The sequence below is a fragment of the Dendrobates tinctorius genome, unplaced genomic scaffold (genome assembly GCF_039654945.1).
Source record: "Dendrobates tinctorius isolate UK_male_01 unplaced genomic scaffold, ASM3965494v1 ptg000001l, whole genome shotgun sequence".
NCBI lineage: Eukaryota > Metazoa > Chordata > Amphibia > Anura > Dendrobatidae > Dendrobates > Dendrobates tinctorius.
Window position 1 is genome coordinate 21,661,057 of NW_027361669.1, and position 26,289 is coordinate 21,687,345.

At 43.1% G+C, this 26,289-nt stretch overlaps 1 protein-coding gene across 7 annotated transcripts in view; it reads left to right on the top strand.

Moving 5' to 3' along the window:
* The window catches only part of ACSL6 (acyl-CoA synthetase long chain family member 6), a 322,864-nt gene that overhangs the window by 287,618 nt on the left and 8,957 nt on the right, over positions 1–26,289 (top strand). For 5 of the 7 annotated variants that reach the window (XM_073570889.1, XM_073570811.1, XM_073571039.1 and 2 more), the window contains exons 18-20: positions 604–747; positions 17,272–17,373; positions 22,098–22,169. In XM_073570889.1, the coding sequence (XP_073426990.1) occupies positions 604–747; positions 17,272–17,373; positions 22,098–22,169 (318 nt within the window). Of the gene's footprint in view, positions 1–603; positions 748–17,271; positions 17,374–21,824; positions 22,170–26,289 lie in introns of those variants that run through there. The other 2 variants (XR_012231381.1, XM_073571208.1) reach the window with 2 other exon arrangements.

A 26,289-nucleotide genomic window follows, 5' to 3' on the forward strand; every position in this document is an offset into this window, starting at 1 on the left:
TCACATGTCCATGTTTTTACATGGAGTGTGTGTCAGCGCAAACCACATGGAGAAGGTCCATTTTTTTCCAATAACATGGATGACTTGGGCCAATGCAAGTACAGCACATGGATGACATCAGTGTAGAGTCCGTCTGCTGTCCGTGACTAACATTGCCAAGTACAGGAGAAGCTTTATTTTTTTTTATTGATTTTTATACCGGAAAAACACTGATGACAATGATGGTAAAAACAGACATATGGATGTCACACTGATGGAAAACACTGATGACACCAGTATCGTTTTTTCACGTACATGTTTTATACAGAGGTGTGACGGAGGCCTACACAGGACCTGAGGTGCCGAACAGAATGGCAGCCTGCGTGCATTGAGTGACCTATTACAGATCGTTTTGTGCACATCTGAGGCACGGTTTGTCTGTGTAAGTACGCTATTAATCGACCGCCAACCGGAAAATATATTGCCGGTCGGTGGTTGTTTAAGGCTCCATATTACGCAGTGTAACTGCACCCTTATTTGGGTAGAAAAAAGCATATAATTTATATACCCTGGCATCAGAAGACTGTTGTTGTCTTAACATCTTATATTTTCTCTTCAATTCAGAATGGTACACTAAAAATCATAGACCGAAAAAAACATATCTTTAAACTTGCACAAGGGGAGTACATTGCGCCAGAGAAAATTGAAAACATTTATATACGCAGTGAACCTGTATCCCAGATATATGTCCATGGGGACAGTCTACAGGTAAGCACATCTTCAGCACTATGTTTGCTGTGTAATAACTGACAATGCTATTTATGCTAATGAAGGCTACAGTGTGTAATAAAGGACAATGCTATACATACTAATGGAGAACACTGTGCATAATAAGGTCTCATTCTGATTTTGTCCTATGAGTGCTATTTGTGGTTCTCACGTGAAGCTCTACTATCTACTTGTGATAGCCTACGGAATCATTCATACGTCAGTGATTTTTTTGTGGACTGAGCGGTGTGCGGAAAATCACAGAGACATGTCCAATTTTGATCCGAGGGTCGAATCAAAATCAGCAATGTAAGTATATGATTCTGTGAAAAAATCAGACTGCACTCTGATGACAACCAAATGCGGTCTGATTTCCACTGACAATCAGAAAGGAGAAGGTGGAGAAACGTTCTTTCTTTTTCTATCCTCGTATGAGAAAAACTGATGACACTCTGATCAAAAATTGATCAAAATAAAAGTTTCGTTATTCTCTTATGTGAAAAAAACATTTGTCTGAATGAGGCCTAAAGGAGGACAGTGTATGAAGAGGTGTACTTAGGAATATGACGGCGGCAGGATTAAAAAAAACTAGAAACCCAGATTTTGCAGAGACCTGCCATATTCTGTATATTTGTACCATGTGTAACTAAACATCCCAGTATAACCTCAGGATGAGCTGAGAGCTATTGTTTCACAAATAGGAATGGTCATACAGATCATACAATGGCTACAGCATTCATTTAACAGGACTTGTCTCAGCCGAGTTTTGCTCGTAGAGAGACTGTACATTAATATGTCACTCTACACCATTAATAAAGTTAATATACCACTCTTCTCCATTAGAAAAATTATGAAGACACTGTACCCCAAGAATTAAAAAAAAAGACTCACCCCATGCTATGTTCCCATGCTGCCTTCTACTTAATGATGCTGGCAGTGCAATGACATTGTGTCATCACAGAGAGCAGCTAACAGTGTGCTGACTATGCAGGGTCTCTGTTATGTTCATTGTATCCACGTTTTCAAAAAGTGTATATATTTGTACATGTTAGTACCTGCTGCCTGGCACCCTGCGCTGCAGTTTATTAAAAGTAAGTCTGGCATGGTGTCTTGGATAGTCCAGACCCATAGGACCCCTTTCACGCCTACCGTCTGTGGCTGCACCCCTGATCCCATGAAAATAAACCTACAGGATCAGTGATACTTGTATGGTTGATGGGATCTGGATGTTGGAGCCCCCACCAATGTGAAGAATGGGTGTTATGTGCCCTGTGTATGAATGGAGCAGTAGTGCGCATGAGTGACCACCACTCCATAGGAGCAGTGGTCATGCATCCCCACTATTGTCCCCGTAAACAAATAGAATTCAGTGAAGCAGTGGCGAGCCATGTGCACTACCCGTCCATTTATATGGAGGGGGGGACACGGAACTTTTAGGGTATGTGCACACGCTGCGGATTCCACTGCGTTTCCGCAGCAGTTTTGGCCGCTGCGGACCCGCAGCAGTTTTAGCTGTACAGTACCATTCAAATGAATGGTAAAAAAAAAACGCTGTGTAGACGTTGCGGAAAAATCCGCGCGGATTTGCTGCGGTTTTGAAACCGCAGAAAGAATTGACATGTCAATTCTTTCTGCGGAATCCGCAGCGGTTTCCTATCTCCACCATTGTGGAGATGGTGAATCCGCAGGACAAAACCGCAGGCAAAACCGCAGATAATCCGCAGGTCTTTTGACTTGCGGTTTATCTGCGGTTTTTGCAAAATCCGTGCGGATTAATCCGCAGCGGATTCCGCAGCGTCTGCACACACCTTTATTCTCAGAATGTGTGAATATTCTACTGACCTTGTAATAGGGTCCCAGTCACAGCAGCTGCTCTTCCAGTGTGTGCTTGACTTAAGAGAGCATTTTCGGTGTCAGCCAAGTTGTGTGTGATAGAGGCTGGGTTAGGTTTTTAAATCAGCAGTCAGACAGCCCCCCTCACACACAGCACTGATTAGGGTTGCTAATATGTTGATCACAGAACTAAACACAGAACAGGGACCAAAATTCCGGAGATTAGAACACCTTTGGGGAAAAATAGTATATCAGTTAGTTCTATCTATTTATAGTAGAAAATGAGAAAACAGGTATTTTTTTAAGTGGACAACCATTTCTTTCTTAACTTCCAACAACCAACAAAACTGGTTTGGTGTCATACATGGAAATATACAGCATATGCAGCGTTCATAGTGTCATAGTTTAAAGGGTAAAAGAAGACAGAAGTCCATTTAGTTCAACCCATACTCTAAAATACTACTACTTAATTGTTATGAATGAGTCACCGTAGGAGGCAAAAACAGAAATACTAGCTAAGTCCAGAAAACCAGAGAAGTTGGCAGCTATCGGATTACAGACCCCTGAACCTATCAACAACAACTAGCAGTAGCCGTGGGAGGTTCCTACGGTGCCCTAGACCCCTCGATCACAGCCGGAGAACTACATAGGCCTAAAGACAGAAAGGGAAATCTAAACTGCCCCAGAGCAGACCCCAAAGCAATAGGCAGCCCCCAACATATGATGACGGTGAAGCAAGATGAAAAAACACTCACACAGATAGAAAGATAGGCTGAGCAAAAGATGGGGCCCAAGGTAACTACATAGGACAGGATAGAAAAGCTGCTGTCTGTAATCTGCCAAAACCCTATCAAAACAAGAGCCAACAGCTGATAGGGAAAAAAGCCCTGAAGACGCTAGGCTTCAAAAAGACTATATCAGCACTCAGGTATCTTCTGAAGACAGAGCAAAAAGGAATTCAGCACACCCCAGCAGGGAATGGCAGAAATCCAGAAAAACAAGGAAAAACAAAGCCAAAACACAAATGCAAAAGGCAGAGCAGAAAACTTAGCTTTTGAGGAGCAGGAATCAGACTGGTCTCCTAGAATCCCTCAGAGAGATCACCAGCAAGGCAGAAGGGCGTCGGCTGCCTTATATCCAGTCAGCAATTCCCATCACCCAGTCATCATCATCCTGCCCAGATGCTTGGTAATCAACCACACTACCTTCCTTCACCAGAAGAGGGAGTTCATCAGACCTCAATGGTGAAGGGGAAAATGAACTCACAACACTTAATACTAAAATACACTTACTTCAAAAACAAGATCGACCAAACAAGGCAAACCTTTACAGTTCCACCACCCCAACCGCTCCACATACCAGACCTCTGCCCTTCCCTAATAACCTCCCTCTCCAACATCACTGAAGGAGAGCTTACTCATCTCCTTTCCAAATCACGCCTCACCACCTGTGCCCTTGACCCCATCCCTTCCCACCTGCTCCCCAACCTCACGAACATGATCATTCCAGCCCTAACCCATCTCTTCAACCTATCGCTAACTTCAGGTACCTTCCCCTCTGCCTTCAAACATTCCACCATAACACCCATCCTCAAAAAATCAAACCTTGACCCAACTGCTATGCCCAGCTATCACCCCATATCACTGCTCCCGTGTGCTTCCAAACTCCTCGACCAGCATGTACACACTCAACTTTCCTCCCACCTCTCATCTAACTCCCTCCTTGACATCCTGCAATCTGGCTTCCGCCCCCACCACTCCACTGAAACTGCCCTGACAGTTCTCCATCTTCCTCCTTCTTGACCTGTCCTCTGCCTTTGACACAGTTGACCGCTGCCTTCTGCTGCAGATACTTTATTCCCTTGGCATAAAAGACCTTGCCCTGTCCTGGATTTCCTCATACCTTTCTGACCGCACATTCAGCGTTTCCCACTCCCATACTACCTCCTCATCCCGCCCCCTCTGTTGGAGTCCTCCAAGCCTCTGTCCTGGGGCCCCTACTTTTTTCCATCTATACTCTTGGCCTAGGACAACTCATAAAGTCCCGATCTATCTATTATGGTAAACGGCATCACGCTGTCTCCCGCACCTGAAATCCGCTGCCTCGGAACTCTCGACTCTGCCCTGTCCGTCAAACCACACATCCAAACTCTTGCCACCTCCTGTTGCCTCCACTCAAAAATATTTCCAGAATCGTCCCTTCCTCAGTCCTCAATCTACTAAAACTCTTGTACATGCCCTCATCATCTCCCGCCTTGACTACGGCAACACTCTCTTCTGTGGCCTCCCTGCCAACTCTCTTGCACCACTCCAGTCTGTCCTCATTTCTGCTGCCCAATTAATCCACCTCTCTCCTCGCTACTCCCCTGTCTCTCCCCTCTGCAAATCCCTCCATTGGCTCCCAATTCCCCAACGAATCCAATTCAAACTACTAACACTGACCTACAAAGCCATCCACAACCTTTCCCCTCCCTATATCTCTGAACTAATCTCCCAATATCTTCCCTCACGTAATCTTCGATCCTCCCAAGACCTCCTACTCTCCTCCACACTTATTCGTTCCTCACACAACTGCCTCCAAGATTTCTCCCGAATATCCCCTATCCTCTGCAATACCATGCCTCAACACGTCCGATTATCCACCACCCTCAGATCCTTTAAACGGAACCTGAAAACCCATCTTTTCAGGAAAGTTTACAGCCTGCAATAACCATTCTGCCGCCTCACCACCGCCTTAGCTGCTGCACCCCCGACCTTCTGTCTTTTAACCACTATCTCGTAGAATGTACAGTTGTGGCCAAAAGTATTGACACCCCTGCAATTCTGTCAGATAATACTCAGTTTCTTCCTGAAAATGATTGCAAACACAAATTCTTTGGTATTATTATCTTCATTTAATTTGTCTTAAATGAAAAAACACAAAAGAGAATGAAGCAAAAAGCAAAACATTGATCATTTCACACAAAACTCCAAAAATGGGCCAGACGAAAGTATTGGCACCCTCAGCCTAATACTTGGTTGCACAACCTTTAGCCAAAATAACTGCGACCAACCGCTTCCGGTAACCATCAATGAGTTTCTTGCAATGCTTTGCTGGAATTTTAGACCATTCTTCTTTGGCAAACTGCTCGAGGTCCCTGATATTTGAAGGGTGCCTTCTCTAAACTGCCATTTTTAGATCTCTCCACAGGTATTCTATGGGATTCAGGTCTGGACTCATTGCTGGCCACCTTAGAAGTCTCCAGTGCTTTCTCCCAAACCATTTTCTAGTGCTTTTTGAAGTGTGTTTTCGGTCATTGTCCTGCTGGAAGACCCATGACCTCTGAGGGAGACCCAGCTTTCTCACACTGGGCCCTACATTATGCTGCAAAATTTGATGGTAGTTTTCTGACTTCATAATGCCATGCACACGGTCAAGCAGTCCAGTGCCAGAGGCAGCAAAGCAACCCCAAAACATCAGGGAACCTCCGCCATGTTTTACTGTAGGGACCGTGTTCTTTTCTTTGAATGCCTCTTTTTTTTCTCCTGTAAACGCTATGTTGATGCCTTTGCCCAAAAAGCTCTACTTTTGTCTCATCTGACCAGAGAACATTCTTCCAAAACATTTTAGGCTTTTTCAGGTAAGTTTTGGCAAACTCCAGCCTGGCTTTTTTATGTCTCGGGGTAAGAAGTGGGGTCTTCCTGGGTCTCCTACCATACAGTCCCTTTTCATTCAGACGCCGACGGATAGTACGGGTTGACACTGTTGTACCCTCGGACTGCAGGGCAGATTGAACTTGTCTCGATGTTAGTCGAGGTTCTTTATCCAACATCTGCACAATCGTGTGTTGAAATATCTTGTCAATTTTTCTTTTCCGTCCACATCTAGGGAGGTTAGCCACAGTGCCATGAGCTTTAAACTTCTTGATGACACTGCGCAGGGTAGACACAGGAACATTCAGGTCTTTGGAAATGGACTTGTAGCCTTGAGATTGCTCATGCTTCCTAACAATTTGGTTTCTCAAGTCCTCAGACAGTTCTTTGGTCTTCTTTCTTTTCTCCATGCTCAATGTGGTACACACAAGGACACATGACAGAGGTTGAGTCAACTTTAATCCATGTCAACTGGCTGCAAGTGTGATTTAGTTATTGCCAACTCATGTTAGGTGCCACAGGTAAGTTACAGGTGCTGTTAATTACACAAATTTGAGAAGCATCACATGATTTTTCGAACAGTGCCAATACTTTTGTCCACCCTCTTTTTTATGTTTTGTGTGGAATTATATCCAATTTGGCTTTAGGACAATTCTTTTTGTGTTTTTTCATTTAAGACAAATTAAATGAAGATAATAATACCAAAGAATTTGTGTTTGCAATCATTTTCAGGAAGAAACTGAGTATTATCTGACAGAATTGCAGGGGTGTCAATACTTTTGGCCACAACTCCGCAAGGACAGGGTCCTCTCCCCTCTGTACCAGTCCGTCATTGTAAATTTGTTTACTGTTTATCTATAACTTTGTATGTAACGATATCTATAACTTTGTATGTAACCCCCCTTCCCATGTACAGCACCATGGAATTAATGGCGCTATATAAATAAATAATAATAATAAAATACTAATCTACAGGAAGGCAAAAAATACCAAATTCTAATAGCCACATATTAGGCTTCCCGAATCCACATGTCAATCTGACTAGTTCCTTGGATCAACATCCCATCACTGAGTTTTGTAACCATAACATGTAATTTTGAAATTGTTGAGAGGCTCAACCATTACAACATGTGGCAGAGTGTCTCATAGTCTCACTGTTCATACGCTAAGGAATCACCAGCTGTGATTATAATTAATCCTTCTTTCATCTAGACGTAAGGAATGCCTCATTGTCATCGTTGCCGGCCTAGCTGTCAAAAGATCATTAGAAAGATCTCTATACTGTGCCCTTATATGTTTGTACATTGTGATAAGATTGTTTTCATTTTTCTAAACTGAAAAATACCAGGTTTGATGCCTTGGTCCTGCAGTCCACCTATTCCTTTAATAACCTTGGTCGCTATTTTCCGTACCTGTTCAGCTACATTATATCCTACTATAAAATTAAAGCCCAAAATTGTACACATTATTTGAAGTGTGGCCTGATTAGTGACTTTTATACAGACAAAAAGATATTCATCAGTATCTATTAATGCACCCCATGATTTTATGTGCAGCTGCCAGGAACTGGTCTGTAAAGTTGAGTCTGCTGTCCACACATACACCCAAGATTTTTCAGCAACAGTTCTAACCAGAGTTTTACAATTTAGTACATAATGGTGCATTTTGTTTTGTCTGCTTAAGTAAATGACTACAATTTTCTATGTTAAACTACAGTCACCATTTCTCAGCCCAAGACTCCAGTTTCCCCAAATCCCACAGTAGTGTGAGATAACATGTTGCGGGATGCAGTGACAGTCAAGAGACAGAGCAAGGGTTAATGACTTTTTAATTAAACAAGGATATACTCCACGCAGGGAGATGACTGGGTAAATGGGGAAAAAATAGGCAGTTCAGATGAGAGGAAAATACTAATTTGGGGGGAAACAACGTTGGTAATAACAGTATTGTTCTGGAAGGTGTAACTTATCCAGTCAGACGGTCTTCAGGCAGTATGGTCCACGAAGTCAACGATTGCGCCAGCAACTTCCGGCGCAGAGTTGGTCCGGTGTAGTCCTGTAGGTAACAGCGATACGTGTCCTGGCAGCAGCAGTTAGTCTCTGATACCTTCCACGACGTCCTCAGTCCATCTGTTGATGTGGCAGGTGGAGTATGAGCCACAGCAGTGTCTGAGCCCAACGTGGCTCGGCAAATATACCCCGGGGAGACAGGAAACAGTTCACTGTCACCTGCCTGCCCGGTCTTTCTTAGGCGGCAGGCGCGTAGCACCAACGGTTCCGGAACGTTCGGCACCTTGCTCTGCGGGCACTAACTGGCATGCATCACGTTTATGCTCACAGTCTCTGTGGATAACAGCGGGGATGTTCAGGTGCGGGCCTGCGCTGCTACGATGTCCATGGGACGGAGCACTCCCTTGTCCCTGCTGCGTGCTGTCTGTTCCCGCCAAGTTCTTCTCCTTCCGCGCGCTGTGACTTTTGTTTAGCTGAGCCACACCCTCTGCTCACGGATGTAAGGGTTGGTCCGGTCCCCTAAGCTTTCCCTCGGACAACAGAGGAGACAGCCCCGACAGTTCCGGACCCGGCGCAGGGCAGGTACCTCCGGTCTGATCCTTCTTCTTAAACTAGCATTACATTATCCTTCTTTGTGTTGATTATCTTGCAAAGCTTAGTATCATCTGCAAAATTGAAACTCAAGGTAAGGTTCCTCAGTAGTTTATTGACGTCCAGAATAATCTGAAACATTTTGAATTCATGTGTAAGCGAGAAACTCAATCCTTTGAAAAGTATTTTTTATTGAATTTAGTGAGGGTTAGTGTCACATAGTGAAGCAGAAAAAAGCAAAAAAATAATTTGCATTAGTTTATAGGACTAGATTATGGACAGTAAAAATATACTCTAGTAATCGGCGTCTACTGCAGTATTTTTACTGTATTTAGTGAGTATTAGAGTCAGATAGTAAAGTAAAAAAAACTTAGATTAGTTGATTGGACTAGATTGGGGACAGTGAAAATATACTGTAGTAACTGGCAACTACTACAGTATTTTTTATTGAATTTAGTTATGGTTTGTGTCAGTGCAGAAAAAAAGAATCACACCCGTGTGGGTATCCTACAGCCGCCGAGCACTGTTCGATGACAAACACCACTGATCAGCCTCTGATTGTGTTTTTTTTCAATTAGATTAGTTTACAGGACTAGATTAGGGACAGTAAAAAATATACTGTAGCAATGAGGGACTACTGCAGTATTTTTTTAGAGAATGTAGTCAGGGTTAGTGTCAGATAGATGCTGACACTCAGTAATTTTTATTTTACTGATATCCGCTTATTAAATTTGTTGTTCATTTTACCAAATTGTTATATTCTTTTTATTTTATTTTTTTTCTTTATAGATTCTTTTGTTATAACACACACACCTGAATAAAATTTTGTACACACACAAACACCGCATACATGAAAAAATGTCCCGCTTATTCCATTCATGGCATTGAGCAGAAAATACTGAGGGAGAGGATGCCACCTTCCTTTATATTTCATCCTCCTCTTCCTCAAGTGATACCATGTAGACTCCCCAGGACAGAAAATGAACCAGCGCCCACAGTTACTGATCCAGTATGGACCTCACCCCCCTAAGATTATGATCCACCGATTCTTCTTTTTGCAGCACAATCAGGAATCAAATTTGTCACCACCGGAGTCTTTTCATGTGAGGATTTTGTAAACCTCATGGTGGCCCAGACAAATATGTACATCCAGCAATTTTTGGCACAAAACTGCCCTTCATCATTTTCTAACTGGACCCCTGTAGGCACAGTAGGAATTAAGACGCTTTGAGGCCTTGTCCTTCACAGGGGATTAGTGAAGAAGCCTGAACTTAGGCAATATTGGAGTGTTGACATTTTGTATAACACTCCTCTGTTCCAAATGGCTATTACCCATAAAAGATTTGAAGCAATGCACAAATTTTTGCATTACAGTGTTACAGTGATAATGCGCAATGTCCTCCCTGAGATGACCACAAATTTGCCCGATTTTCCAAAATTCGGCCGGCCATTGATCATTTCAGCAACAAGTTTGCTGAGGTGTATGTTCCTGAAAGGGACATCTGCGTGGATGAGTGGATTTATTTATTTCAAGGGGAGGCTCAAATTCCAACAACACCTGCCCAATATGAGGGCCAGGTATGGAATTAAACTCTGTAAGCTGTGTGAGAGTACCTCAGGGTACACCCACAGGTTTACAGTTTATGAAGGGAATAACACCCAGATTGAACCCCCTGAAAGTCCCCCTGTCCTGGGAATGAGTGGGAAAATTGTATGAGATTTGATGCACTCACTGCTGTATCCAGGTTATCACCTCTTTGTAGATAACTTTTATGCCAGCATCCCACCCTTCAAGTCCCTCTTTATGCGATCTACCTCCGCATGCGGTACTATCGAAAAAAATCAGAGAGGCCTCCCTAAGATGCTAATTGGGCAGCTGCACAGTAAGGGTGAGAACAGAACCCAAAGTTGTGACAACATGCTGGTGTTCATGTACAAGGACAAGTTGGATGACCTTTTCTTGACCACTATACATGGTGATGGCTTCACACCCACCACTGTACGAATTACCTCTACACAAGTCACCAAACAAGACAGTGTACTGGGGTAGAACAAGAACATGGGGGGACTTGATCTTTCTAATCATGTCCTCAAGCTGTACAGTGCCATGAGAAAAGCCAAGGTGTGGTACAGGAAGCTGGCCGGGCATATTGTACAGATGAATCAATCTGGTAGGGCAGCTATCAAGGCCGTCACCACACAAGAAGAGAACCACCCGCTTGCTTCTTCCTGGCGAAACGTGCGTCGGGGCGCAGGGGCTCACAACCATCACGGTCGCACTTTCCACTCCTCTTGAAATTAGTAAGTAAAACCTGTGGATATACTATCTATTGATTGTAGTGAGATTGGGTGTTTTTCACCTCTAATTCTTTTTGCTTGAGGATATTATTTGTGAATTATACTGAGACTTTCACATGGGAAATTGTACTGAGGCGCTATATGGGGCTATTTCAATAGGTTTACATGCTTTATATGAGAAATGCCATGGGCAACAATATATTTGAATTATACATTATTTCCTATATACTGCCTTTTGCTTCCCCCTTTTTTTGAGATCTCTTTTTCCATTTAAAAATACCCTATATAGCAAACAAATTAACAAGTGTACAGAGGTGTATTCACTCTTCCGTGTGTTTTTTTGTCCCCTTTGGGGTATGTTGACAGTAATTACATGTATGTAGCATGTTTTATGTATTTTTAATATGTTTCATAATAAAAGTAATTAATTTTTAATAGTATATGGTTCTCTTCTTGTGTGGTGACGGCCTTTATAGCTGCGCTACCAGATTGATTCATGTGTTTTGGAAGTGTCATTTTTTGACATTTGGACAATTGTGATTCATATTGTACAGATGGCAATGTACAAGACATATAGCTATCACGATTTGCAGCCCAGACCGGTACATACTTTCAGTTCCATGGTGAAAGTGATCAAGGCCCTAATCTTTGGAGATCAGGAAGGATCAGGCCCCAGTACTTCCGGAAATAAAGGTGCTCGTATCGTACCAGGCCAACATTTCCCTTGTGAGGTCCCTCAAACCACAAAGAAAATAAGGTCACAAAAGAGGTGTTACAGAAGGGGGATACGCAAATACACCACTTATCAATACGACATCTGCCCCGAGAATCCTAGCCTGTGTATAATAGAATGCTTCAATCTGTACCACACGTCCATGGACTACTAAATTCATTTCTGACTTACACATCTCACTAATGCCAATCTGACATACACTACACATCATGTATGCCAACCTGACATATACTACACAATTCATGTATGCCAACCTGATGCATTCTACACTACTCGCGTATGCAAACCTGATGCACTCTATACAAGTCGCATATGCCAACCTGATGTACACTACAAAACTCACTTATACCAACCTGATGCACTCTATACTACTCACGTATACAACATACCAAGAAACACTAGATCAATTCCAATGTAGGGTTACTTGTGGAGGGATTCCACTGTTTAGGCACATCAAGGGCTCTGCAAGTGCGACATATTGCTCGCAGACCATTCCATCAAAGTCTTCATTCCAAAATGTCACTCCTTCCCTTCCAAGCCCTGCTGTGCACCCAAATAGTAGTTTTCTCAAACATATGGTTTATTGGCATACTCAGAAGTGTGATTTTTTTATTCTCATGGCTAAACATTATAAATTCCTGTGAAGCACTTTGGGGTTCAAGTGCTCGCCACACATCTACTTAAGTTACTTGAGGGGTCTGCTTTCCAAAATGGGGTCATTTGTGGGGGGTTTCCACTGTTTAGACACATCAGGGACTCTGCAAACGTGACATGGAGTTCACTCTCGATTCCAGTCAATTTTGCGTTCAAAAAGTCAAACGATCCTCCTTCCCTTCCAAGCCCTGCCATGCACCCAAACAGTAGATTTCTTAAACAATGTTTTTATTAGAGTTTTAAAAAAAAAAACAGAAATATAAAACATACATTCATATAGTGTGAATCATTTCCATATGGCATTTGAACATTGTATATCAAAGCTATACAATATAATACAATTTTCTTTCATGTATCAAATACATGGACACTAGAGATGAATGTGAACAACAATAAACAAATCGAACCAATAGGCAATTGTGTAAGCACCGGCGGGCATCTGGAAATATGAAGTTTTGAGTATGATGTGAGTAAGGAAAAGGGAGAAGGGAGAAAAAGGGTTCAAGATACTGTATGAATACATTTTCTATTTTAGATTTAAGTTCAATCCATTTATTCCATCTATCTCCAAATAATTTTATTGATAGATTATTAATATAATGAATTTTTTCATATGTATAATGTTTATCGACCAACATAATCAATGTAACAACATCAGGTGGTTGCTTGTTGTTCCAACCTTTCGCTATTAGATACACAGCAGACATTAGAATATGAGCGACCAAAAATTTTTCTTTTTTAAACCTGTAGATTCCAATGAGTAACAAGGCTAGAGCTGGGTGTGGGTGAACAGGCCAATTACATATAATCGAGATTAATTGAAAAACCTTGAGCCAATATACCTTTAGAATAGGGCATCCCCAGAACACATGAAGCAAGTCAGCTTGTGATCCACATCCGCGCCAACATAGACCAGACCCCCCTCCTCCAAAGTGTCTGAGTCTATTTGGAGTGAGATAGTATCTATGGACCAGCTTATAATGAGTCTCCAGAATATTCATACATTTTGTGGCTTTTGCCGCTATTTTGAATGATGTTGTCCATTGGGGAATTTGTATTTGTTTCTGTAAAGTGGTTTCCCACTTCTCAAAACATCCTTTATTGGAAAAGGTATATTTATTAGTTAGAGTAGTGTATAAGGGTTTTAAGAAACTCTTGTGGCTGGGAGGTGTGTTAATTAAAAAATTGTAAATAGTATGATTAATCATGACCACTCCACAGAAATTTTTCTTATACCTGTCATACTCCTCTTTGAGCAGGAGATATGTCATGTATTCAGTATTGGGGACTCCATACTTGGTTTTAACCAGTTCAAAAGGTATGACTCTATTGTTATCAAGTAAATCATCAACAAACATAATGGAGAATTTTGTCCAGCTGTCAAACAATGGTCTCAAAGAGATTCTGACAGGCGACAAAAAAGGAATTCTCAACTTTTTAGTCGAATGAGTGTAAGCATTAAATTTCCTCCTGCACATGTGTGACTAGCAAATCATAGAATCTCTAAGTATTGGGTTCTCTATATTTGTAATCTCTTTCCTGTGCAGGAGAAAATAAGATATGTATAGTAGTGGCTCTTTGTTAGGTATCAGATTTCTCTCAATTTCTGGCCACCCCAACTCGGTCTGTCCTGTAAACCACATTTTTGTTAGCTCAGCCATAGTAGCAAAATAGTATGCCTCTAGGTCTGGGAGGGCTATCCCACCATTTTCTTTGGATTTGAGCAGAGTATGTTTCCTCACCCTAGATTTTTGGTTGTTCCAAATATATTTGTTCATTTGAAAGGTGAGTTTCTGTATGGACTGCATTGAGAGAGGTAAAGGTACATTTCTATAAAAGAACAATACCTTTGGGAGGCAGAACATTTTATACAGAACTATTCTACCCATCCATGTGGCTGGGGTCTTTAACAGTTCTCCCAACTTGAGCTCAAGAGATTGCAAAAGACACTCAGTGTTCACCTTGCCCATGTGTGTGAGATTACCTGTGAGCCATATTCCGAGATATGGTATCTTAGTACAGTCCCAATTAAAAGGGTATCTTTCTCTTAGTTGCTGTTTAATGGGTGATGGAATGAAAAGTGACAAAACATTAGTTTTCTTTATGTTAAGCTTATAATATGAGACTGATCCGAACAGATCAATGATGTCCCAAGTCTGATTCAGAGAGGCAACAGGGTCTGTCAATGTGAGGATGATGTCATCCGCGTTAAGATTTATTTTGTGCTCTATATCTCCCAACTGGATACCCTTTATCTTACCCGAGTCCCTTATCATTTGAGCCAAAGGCTCCAGACTCAGAATGAAAATAATTGAGGACAGGGGGCAACCCTGTCTTGTCCCATTTGTTATAGAAAATTTTTCAGACATGGTACTATTGACCAGTTCAGAGGCAGACGGCTGAGAGTAGAGAGCACGAATTCCCTTTATCATCTCCCCCCAAAGCCCATTTTCTCAAGTATTGCGAAGGCATAAGCCCAATTAACACGATCGAAAGCCTTCTTGGCATCAAGGGCTATAAATAAACTAGGAATTTTTTTTTTCCTATTGCATAAATGTAAATGGTGCAAAACATGTGGGTTATCTGTATACTCAAGAGAAATTACACAACAATTTTTGGGGTCCATTTTCTCCTGTTACCCTTGTGAAAATAAAAAATATGGGGCTAAAAGAACATTTTTGTGGAAAAAAATTAGATTTTTTCATTTCACTGCTCAACGTTGGAAATTTATGTGAAGCACCTGAGAGGGGTCAGGGTGCTTACCACACATCTAGATAAGTTCCTTGATGGGTTTAGTTTCCAAAATGGGGTCACTTGTTCGTTTTCTACTGTTTCGTCACATCAAGGAGTCTCCAAACGCGACATGGTGTCCGCTCTAAAGTTAATTTTTGTGAAAAAAAGATAAATGTTCATTTTTTTCCTTCCTCATTGCTTCATTGTGAAGCACTTGAAGGCCTAATAAACTTCTTGAATGTAGTTTTGAGCACTTTGAGGGGTGTAGTTTTTAGAATGGTATCACTTTTGGGTATTTTCTGTCATATAGGCACCTCAAAGTCACTTCAAATGTGATGTTGTCCCTTAAAAAAGGTTTTGTATATTTTGTTGGAAAAATGAGAAATTGCTGGTTAACTTTTAACCCTTCAGTCCCTTTTTTATGTTTCAAAAATTGTTCTGATGTAGATTACACATGTGGGAAATGTTATCTGTTAACTTATTTGTGTGACATAACGCTCTAGTTTAATGAGATACAAATTGAAGTTTTGAAAATTGCGAAATTTCCGATTTTATTTCACAAATAAACCCAAATTATATTGAACAAATTTTATCACTATCATGATGTTCAATATGTAACAAAGAAACATTCTCAGAATTAGTGAGATTCGTCCAAACATTAAGTTATTAACACATAAAATGACACTGATCAGAATTGGAAAATTTGGCCTGGTCATGAAGGTGAAAACAGGCTTGGTGGATGAAGGGTTTAAGGGCGGACTGCAGAGGTGCCAGAGTGTTAGCAGGGAGGCCACAGAGGAAGATATTGCAGTTGTCCAGGCGGGAGACAATGAGGGCATGCACTAACATTTTAGAAGATTTAGGATTGTGGAAAGGACAGATTCTGGAAATATTTTTGAGTTGTAAGCGGCAAGAGGTGGAAGCCTTGGAAGATGTGGTTTGAAGGACAGGGCAGAGTGAGGGTTACTCCGAGGCAGCAGATTTGCGGTACAGAGGAAAACGTAATATAATTTATTGTGATAGATCAGATAGGGGAGTTAGGTGAGTTGGAGGAAAGATGATGAATTCTGTTTTGTCCATGTTGAGCTTTAGGAAGCATGATGAGAAGAAGGAGGATATGGCTAATAGACACTCTGGGATTCCTTACAGAAGAGAGGTGACATCTGGGCCAGAGAGGTTGATCTGAGTATCTTCAGCGTATAGATGTTACTAAAAGCCATGGAACTTTATGAGTTGTCCCAGGCCAAAGGTATAGATTTAGCAGAGTAGGGTTTCCAGACCAGAACCATGAGGGACACCAACAGAGAGAAAGAGGGATGAGGGGATAGTGTGGGACCTCAACTATGGGAGATGCTGAATGTGAGTTTTCAGAGGTATGAAGAGGTCCAGAAGAGAGCAAGGTCTTTGATGCCAAGGAAAGAGAGGATTTGTACTAGAAGGGAGTGGTCGACTGTGTTGAAGGCAGATGACAGGTCTAGAAAGAGGAGCATAGAGAATTGTCTGTTAGCTTTTCCTGTATGTAAGTCGTTAAAAATTTTAGTCAGGGCAGTTTTGGTGGAATGGTGGGGACAGAAACAGGATTGTAAGTCATTAAAGAGTGAATTAGATGAGAGCTGAGGTCGAGGTATGGCTTCTTCAGGACAAGCTTGATCGTGGCATGTTTGGAAGCAGACAGTAATGTACCACAGGTTAGTGAAAGGTTGAAAAGATGGGTTGGGGCCAGGATATGCGTGGTGATGAGGTTGGGGAGGAGTGGATGGGATCAAGTGACAATTGGTGATGTTCTGTGGCCTGTTGTCCATATAGAAACTACGCTAAACCTCAGTCTACATGGCATTCAAAAGTTTTTTTTGAACCCACCATATGCTAGTTGAAAATTTGAACTGATTGCACCAAACAATATTTTAGGCTACTGCATCAAACATGGTATAGGAGACAAAATTCATTAGTAGGGCCCTCAAGGTTAAAAATGACTTGATTTTTAAAAGTTTGTAGGTAACTGAAATTTATTCTCTGTTTTTTCTTTTTTTTACCTCATTAGGCCTTTTTAGTTGGCATTGTTGTTCCAGATGCCGAAGTGATGCCAGGATGGGCAAGGAAGAAGGGTTTTGAAGGAACATTTGTGGAACTATGCAATAATTTGGTATGAAATCAGCACATACAAAATAATAAATATTACCAGTACCAAAGAAAAAAAGCAAGATAAATTTCTGTATTGGGCCCAAAAAAAATAAATAAAAGCAAATTAATCATAAACTAGGAATATATTGTCCTGGTTATAGAGAAGGAGTCTAGCATCTGCATTTTTTTTTACTAAACTGTTGGTGTCTTCTATTCCTTAGTGTGATAGGTTGACTCACTCAGCTGCTCTCAAAGGTAGACACAGGAACGCTTCTTGGGTTAAGCTTCTGCTGTTTTATTAACGCACGGCATAAACTTTTGAAGGTTGTAACAAAATAAACATGGCCTTTCTGGCATAATGGCAAAACAAAAGATAACTTAAAGCACAGTGTCAAGATGACCCGTCTTGTGTGACGCGACCCGCAGGCCGGTAACTAAAACAACAAGACACGGGGAAAGGGGAAACAGTTACAACGGTGGGCCCTGCGATAGGGAAAGGGGACGTGGAGACCTCCTGCACTCCCCTGAGTCAGTGTCCCTAATGCTCCTAACGTTCCCTATGCTGGTTCCGCACCAGGCACCAATCAGGAACCTGTCGACCCAGCACACCCTACACCTATCCCTTGCTAGGGAGCTGGGTGGCGCAGGCACTGGCCCCACCACTGTACTAATACACACTAAGGAAAAACACAAACAGGGAAACACCACTTAGCTTTACTCTGTTGCACTTGCTCCTGGCAACAGAGTCCACCACCAGAATGCAGCTGTCCTCCTGAATCGCTGCCACCAAGCTCTGTCAGAGCTACAAGGAAATCCCCTATGACTCCTTCCACACCAGGGTTAAGACAGTGCTGCAAGGAACGCTCTCCAGCTCCTTCCTCCACCAAGGATGGTTGAAATGAACACTATCACCAACACTGATTGCAACACCTGTGACTCTTTTATAGCAGAGCCAGCTCAATCACACCTGCATTATAATCATGTGCACTTAACTAAAGAAACCAGAGTGCAATGACACTCACCACCACTGGGGGCAAACTTAGAACAAAAGACACCACAGTGCAATAATCCTAATGGCCACCGGGGGCAAAAACCAAACTTAAGCACAGCTTAAGAAAAAAAAAAGGTTACCTGTGCTTTATATCAGTCCTGATCCAGCATGGTTCATGACACACAGTCCATATATCTGCAGGTTTCACCCACTCAGGATTAAGTACACATCAGCTCCCCCTGGAGCTACTGACTGGAGACTTCCCTGTCTCCAAAACAACAACAGAGAAAAAAACAGTAGCTGGACATTTAACTCTCCCAACCACACCCTTCGGGAAGAGATACAGTGGGGCAAAAAAGTATTTAGTCAGTCAGCAATAGTGCAAGTTCCACCACTTAAAACGATGAGAGGCGTCTGTAATTTACATCATAGGTAGACCTCAACTATGGGAGACAAACGGAGAAAAAAAAATCCAGAAAATCACATTGTCTGTTTTTTTTTCATTTTATTTGCATATTATGGTGGAAAATAAGTATTTGGTCAGAAACAAAATTTCATCTCAATACTTTGTGATATATCCTTTGTTGGCAATGACAGAGGTCAAACGTTTTCTGTAAGTCTTCACAAGGTTGCCACACACTGTTGTTGGTATGTTGGCCCATTCCTCCATGCAGATCTCCTCTAGAGCAGTGATGTTTTTGGCTTTTCGCTTGGCAACACGGACTTTCAACTCCCTCCAAAGGTTTTCTATAGGGTTGAGATCTGGAGACTGGCTAGGCCACTCCAGGACCTTGAAATGCTTCTTACGAAGCCACTCCTTCGTTGCCCTGGCGGTGTGCTTTGGATAATTGTCATGTTGAAAGACCCAGCCACGTTTCATATTCAATGCCCTTGCTGATGGAAGGAGGTTTGCACTCAAAATCTCGCGATACATGGCCCCATTCATTCTTTCATGTACCCGGATCAGTCGTCCTGGCCCCTTTGCAGAGAAACAGCCCCAAAGCATGATGTTTCCACCACCATGCTTTACAGTAGGTATGGTGTTTGATGGATGCAACTCAGTATTCTTTTTCCGCCAAACACGACAAGTTGTGTTTCTACCAAACAGTTCCAGTTTGGTTTCATCAGACCATAGGACATTCTCCCAAAACTCCTCTGGATCATCCAAATGCTCTCTACCAAACTTCAGACGGGCCCGGACATGTACAGGCTTAAGCAGTGGAACATGTCTGGCACTGCAGGATCTGAGTCCATGGTGGCGTAGTGTGTTACTTATGGTAGGCCTTGTTACATTGGTCCCAGCTCTCTGCAGTTCATTCACTAGGTCCCCCCGCGTGGTTCTGGGATTTTTGCTCACCGTTCTTGTGATCATTCTGACCCCACGGGGTGGGATTTTGCGTGGAGCACCAGATCGAGGGAGATTATCAGTGGTCTTGTATGTCTTCCATTTTCTAATTATTGCTCCCACAGTTGATTTCTTCACTCCAAGCTGGTTGGCTATTGCAGATTCAGTCTTCCCAGCCTGGTGCAGGGCTACAATTTTGTTTCTGGTGTCCTTTGACAGCTCTTTGGTCTTCACCATAGTGGAGTTTGGAGTCAGACTGTTTGAGGGTGTGCACAGGTGTCTTTTTATACTGATAACAAGTTTAAACAGGTGCCATTACTACAGGTAATGAGTGGAGGAAAGAGGAGACTCTTAAAGAAGAAGTTACAGGTCTGTGAGAGCCAGAAATCTTGATTGCTTGTTTCTGACCAAATACTTATTTTCCACCATAATATGCAAATAAAATGAAAAAAAACCAGACAATGTGATTTTCTGGATTTTTTTTTCTCAGTTTGTCTCCCATAGTTGAGGTCTACCTATGATGTAAATTACAGACGCCTCTCATCTTTTTAAGTGGTGGAACTTGCACTATTGCTGACTGACTAAATACTTTTTTGCCCCACTGTATGCTGAGCGACAATCTCACCCATCTCTTACAACTACTCACAAAAAACCCAACCCTGTCATGGCCGATTAACACCTCAGTGCATAACATAGCAACCAAATATGCTATCTACATAAGTCTATTTCCTATAGTTTATCAAAAATTAGTATTAGATCCAACAAAAACTACACATATTAATAGCGGTAAGATAGAATTGCCTGAGTTGGTTAAAGAAGTTTACAAACTAGGACATTCCATGCACCTATCACACTTTAATTAGGGTGATACATAACATCTAATACTCATACCCATTTTTCTATGCTGGGAGAACCAATATGAGTTTTTAAATATATTCTAATTATGTTAATTTGAGACTTGTGAATTTCACCAATAAAAGTTATTTTATTCCAATTGGAATAGTCAGTGAATTACGTTATAGTGCTATTGGAGATATCTATTGAACTATATTTTCAGTGAATTGACAGTAATTCAGTCCCAATTTCAAATATTCAGTGTTTGCATATTATAGTGTTTTAGAGTGCAGCTGTATTCCCATGTACATTATGGTTTGCTGACACATAATGAGGTGAACTACAAGAGTTAGGGTCCATCTTGACTGGGGTACACATTGTCACAGTGGGATGGCTTAGCCTTTTACGCTTTTTTGATCAAGATTGGTCAGCTAAGTACCCTTTGTTATTTACACGTACTATCGCTACAGTATTTATTTACTTACTACAGGGTATTTGCTCATTTTGTTTTTTATCTTAGGTTCTGGTTGATAAAATCTGATAAAATCTCTTTATATCATCAGGAGATTATAATTAGAGGACTAGTAAACCTAATCCAGCTAGTCCTCCATATTTATGATCTCTGTGTAACCCAGCCCACACCACTGATTGACAGTTTAGTTTTCTTTGTACACAGAAAGCTACCAATCAATAGTGGAGGCGGGGTTATACAGAGCTCAGCATTCAGAGAACTGCTAGATCTGAAGAAGATAAAACAGGGGTTGTATCTAAATGACACCTAGCAGCAGTGACACATCACTGGAATCAGTGTATCTGCCCCTTCATTAAGCTGCTCTCATATGGCGTAGCAAAACCCTGGTGACAGATTCCCTTGAAAGGGTTAACAATATAGACTTTTGGTATGATAATAATTTCAGAGATAACCCGTTTAAATGAATCTCTCTTCGTTATGTCTTCTTTAGGTTCAAAATCCTAACCTAAATATTTTTTCAACATATCATTTTTAGTGTCTGGTGCTCTATTTTACTAATGCAGAACATCATATCTGCAGCAAAGGCATACATTAGATTTTATATCTACATGGGTTTTCACTACCAGATTATATTTGGCAAATGGGCCATGGTGGTCTTAAAACAAAAGTAACACATACTCACCTACCAAAAACCCCATTGTTCCAATATACCGCTGCCCATGTTACTTGCCTGTCTTCTCCTTTCCTCATCCGTTGGGTGATGTCATGTAATCACTGAAACCAAACAGCAGCCCCTAATTGGCTGCATCTGGAATGTTCTGTCCACATCAGATGGAACATCATGCCTCAGGGAATCAGATGCTACAGAGGTAATCTCAAAGATTGGCAGCAACAGTACAGAGTACAGAGACCGGCTGGGAACCCTAAAGCATCACCACTGGAGTAGTGGGGAATGGGTAAGGGGAGTAGTAATTCTTTAAATATTTTTCATACAATTTGGAGCATTTAAAAAGTAAATTGTTAGTGGCCGGATAACCCCTTTAACAACTCCCTTAAAGATTTTCCTTTTAAAATGTAGTAATATATTGACTGCTATTTTTTAAGGAACTTAAAAAAGCAATAATGGCTGATATGGTGAGACTTGGAAAAGAGAGTGGGCTCCATTCCTTTGAGCAGGTAAGAAATGTTATCATGGAGCTTATGGAGTAATCAATATTGCCTTCCTTACGTGTTGGTGTATTTGCAATATTATTAAAGGTGATGTGCAAAGGAGATTTTTTTTTTCTAAAGAGCTTACATTGGTATGAAAAAAAATTAGAAGTGATTCTTACAATTATGACTAGCAGCTCTCTTTTTGTGGCTTACCTAGGCCCTACTGGTCTCTATCTCTTGGTAGTAGTGTCTCGATGAACACAAAATGACATAACTGTAGAAAAAAGACATGGACCGCACATCCAAAACTCTTACCTTGATCTACTGTCGCTAGGCTAAAATTTACCAAACTGAACATGAAGTAGTTAGTTTAACATTCTGATCAGACTGTAAAGCCCACTGTCATGTCACAGCGAACCTCTCAGTGGGTCCCTAACCTTAAAGGTCTGGAGAAGCCATGGGGGTTTTGCCATGCAACATGGGTGCTGTGGGTCACTCTCGCTGCTAGTGCGCTGTTGCTGCGGTGGTGATCGGGGCATGGCTCCACACCTTTTAAGCTATGAATCCACCGAAAGGTTTGCCGTGACGTGGCAGTGGCCTTCATACAGTCTGATCAGAATGTTAAACTAAGAACTTCATGTTCAGTTTTGTAAATTTTGGCACAGCAGCATTAGATAAATGCATGATTTTTGGATTTGTGGCCCATGTCTTTTTTCTACAGTTATGACACAATGATCTCTCTGACATTCAATGGCCACAGTGATTATCCACGTTAGCCAGTGATTGCATAAGCAGATATTTACTGCCATTTCCTTTGTGTGTTGAGACAGGCCTTGGAAGCAGAGACCACAGTAGACCTCTTTGATACAAAGTTTTACTTTTGTTTTTTTGTGGTGCACATTATACAGAAACTTGAGTCCCACACAATTCAGTGTAACATGCCGGCTTCATATAATTTTGTGAGTATGTGTGTACATTGATTTACACAATAGTTTGGATCGTTACCGGCTGGGGTGTAACTATAGCAGGTGCGAGGGTTGCCGGTGTGCTCGGGACCTAGAGTCCAAGTTGGCCCAAAAAGTCTCCTTTGTCCATATGAGAAGCTGAATACTATTAAAGGCCTTGTTAGAGAGTTTGTGGGGCTCACGAGTTTCAAGTTACCCCACTCAATACAATAGGCTGCGATTCATTGTTGCCTTTGCACCTTTTTCCTGGAGTAAAAATGGCTCTAAAAATATTGACTTTTTCATTATTCATTCTTTAATTTGCACCTTTTCTTTAGTTTACTTGATTTGGTTTGGTCTTTTCTTTTCTCAGAATTTTTTACCTAATTCATCATTTGTGACTTTTCGAAGTGTGGTAATATTTTTGCGCAGTTGTACTGCAGTACTCTAGTAGAGTATAAAATCTGTCTAACTTTATTTTTGTTCACTGAAAGCCTAATGTTACCGCCGTCACGGCTGCCTCCACTCCTACTCACCTCCTCGCTCCAGCGGTGCTTCCTTCTCCATGTCGGGGCTTGCTCCGTCTGACAGCTCCATGGTCGGCGGCGCCTCTGCGCATGCGCCGTAGGCCGCGCGTCACCTCCTCTCCCTGAGCTCCAGCAGTGCCCTGACCCGGAAGCACCGCCGGACCAATGGGAGCTTGTGGGCCAGGTATATCAGGCCGCCCATCCCTAATGGAGGCGCCTGATCTTAGGTTCCCTAGCGTTTGGCCTTGCTGCTCTCAGCAGCTACCTTGTCTTCCTGCTTTTGTCTCCCCAGCTCTGCCCTTGCCTGCCCGCCTGTCCTGTGTTCCAGCCGTGCCCGCCTTTGAGTCCTTGCCTGCCCGCCTGTCCTGTGTTCCAGCCGTGCCCGCCTCTGAGTCCTTGCCTGCCCACCTGTCCTGTGTTCCAGCCGTGCCCGCCTCTGAGTTCTTGCCTGCCTGTCCTGTGTTCCAGCCCTGCCCGTCTCTCCAGTGTCCTAGCCTGCCTGCCTGTCCTGTGTCCTAGCCTGTCTGCCTGTCCTGTGTTCTAGCCATGCCAGTTTGTCCAGTGTCCTGTCCGTGCCTCCTGAGTTCCAGCTCTGTCCTATCGTACCACTCCGCCTTGTCCTCCAGTTCCACGGCTGGTCCGCCACCCGCACTCCACTCCATCACCCCGTGCTCTCTCTCTGTCCCGTGGAGGGGCTCCAGCGTCCCTAAAGAGCCGCCCCTCTTGGTACCAGCTATCGTGTTACTCGAGACCCGGGGCCTGCTCCTAACGATCCCTGTATAGGGGTCGGCTCCACCTGGTCCGCTCGTGCCACGATCCAGAGGGTCCACTCTTGGAGGTTTGCCTCGCCAAGCTGTAACAGTAAGATCAGGCCATGGATCCCGCCGGTGCCTCTGCAGCATCCCAGAAAGAGTTGCTATTTTTACGGGAGAACCAGGGACGCATAATGTCCGTTATGAAATCCATGGACTCTCGCTTGTCGGCCCTGCAGGCCGCTGACCCGGGGAATGCCACTCAGCTAGCCAGTCTCAAGGCCCACATTCTATCCTATATGGCCTCAGTCGATGACCGTTTGCTCGCCCTACAGTCTGCCGCCTCTGCACAGACCTCGTCTCAAGTCTCGTCTTCTCTTCCTTCTCCTCGCCTCGCTAAGCCACCTCGGTATAGTGGCAACCCCAAGCTTTGCAGGGGGTTCCTAAACCAGTGCAGTCTCCACTTTGAGTTGCTGCCCCAGCTATACCCCTCTGAGCGGGCCAAAGTGGCCTTTATTATGTCCCATCTGGAGGGGGATGCCCTGTCCTAGGTGAATCCTCTCTGGGAACAGAATGATCCTATAGTTTCTAGCTTGCCCGTTTTTTCTTGAATCTTTCCGTAGGGTCTTTGATGAGCCAGGTCGCTTAGCCTCCCTTAAGGAGTCCCTTTTTAGCCTTTGTCAGGGTACTCTCACGGTCGGCCAGTACGCAATTCAATTCCGTACTCTTTCCTCTGAGTTGGGCTGGAAAAACTCGGCACTGGTAGGGGCCTTCTGGCGGGGTTTGGTGGGCAGGATTAAGGACGAGTTTGCCGGCCACGATACCCCGTCCACTCTGGAAGATAATATCTCCCTGGCCATCCGCATCGACCTCCATTTCCAGGAGCGCTCTCGGGAGTCAGCCAGAGAGAGGAGACCCATTAGACCGGTTCCTTCTGCCAACCGGACCTCTAGCCCACACCCGACCGGGACATCTTCTAACCCCTCTATCGAACCCATGCAAGTAGACCGCCTCAAGCTGGCTGAGCTATGCCGATGCGACAGACAGGCACAGGGTCTATGATTCCACTGTGAAGGGTCATCTCATTTTTTTTGTTCCTGCCCAGAGAGACCGGGAAGCTCTTTCACCTAGGCAAGGTAAGAGAGGCCTCCGTAGGTGCTAGCAATTCCTCTCAACCCCTTACTATGTCCGTTCTTCTGGTTTCGGGTTGGAGGCGTGGGTCCGAGGTGGCCTACGTGGATTTGAGGTCGGCAGGCAACTTCATCCGGCGGGAGGAGGTAGACAAGTATCAGATTCCTGTGATAACCTTAAAGACCCCCCAGCTAATTGCCTCTGTGGATGGCAGACCCTTACAGGAGATTGTCACTATGGTCACTGAGGAGATGGAGTTGCAAGTTGGAGCCTTACATCGTGAAAAGATGGCCTTCTATGTATTGCCTAACTTGTCCCATGCCTTGCTTCTAGGACTCTCTTAGTTACGGATACATCAACCGGTCCTCGACTGGTCGTCAGGCGAGGTTCTCTGTTGGGGGCATTTGTGTCATACCCGGTGCCTGAATTCCATTCATCCATCTACCGTCTCACGACCATCTCTCGACCACTCGGGGCTTCCCTCCGCCTACTGGTCCTACGCTGATGTTTTTGACAAAAAGGAGGCAGAGAGCCTTCCTCCACACCGGCCTTTTGACTGTCCAGTTGAACTAATTCCCAGGACTACTCCCCCCAGGGGTAGAATCTACCCATTGTCCCCTGCAGAGACTCTAGCCATGTCCAACTACGTCTGGGAGAATCTGGCCAAGTCTACTTCTCCTGCAGGGGCCTGTTTTTTCTTCGTTAAGTAGGGTCCCTACTGCCATGCATTGATTACAGAGGCCTAAATAACATCACGGTCAAGAATAGATACCCTCCTCCGCTCATTCCG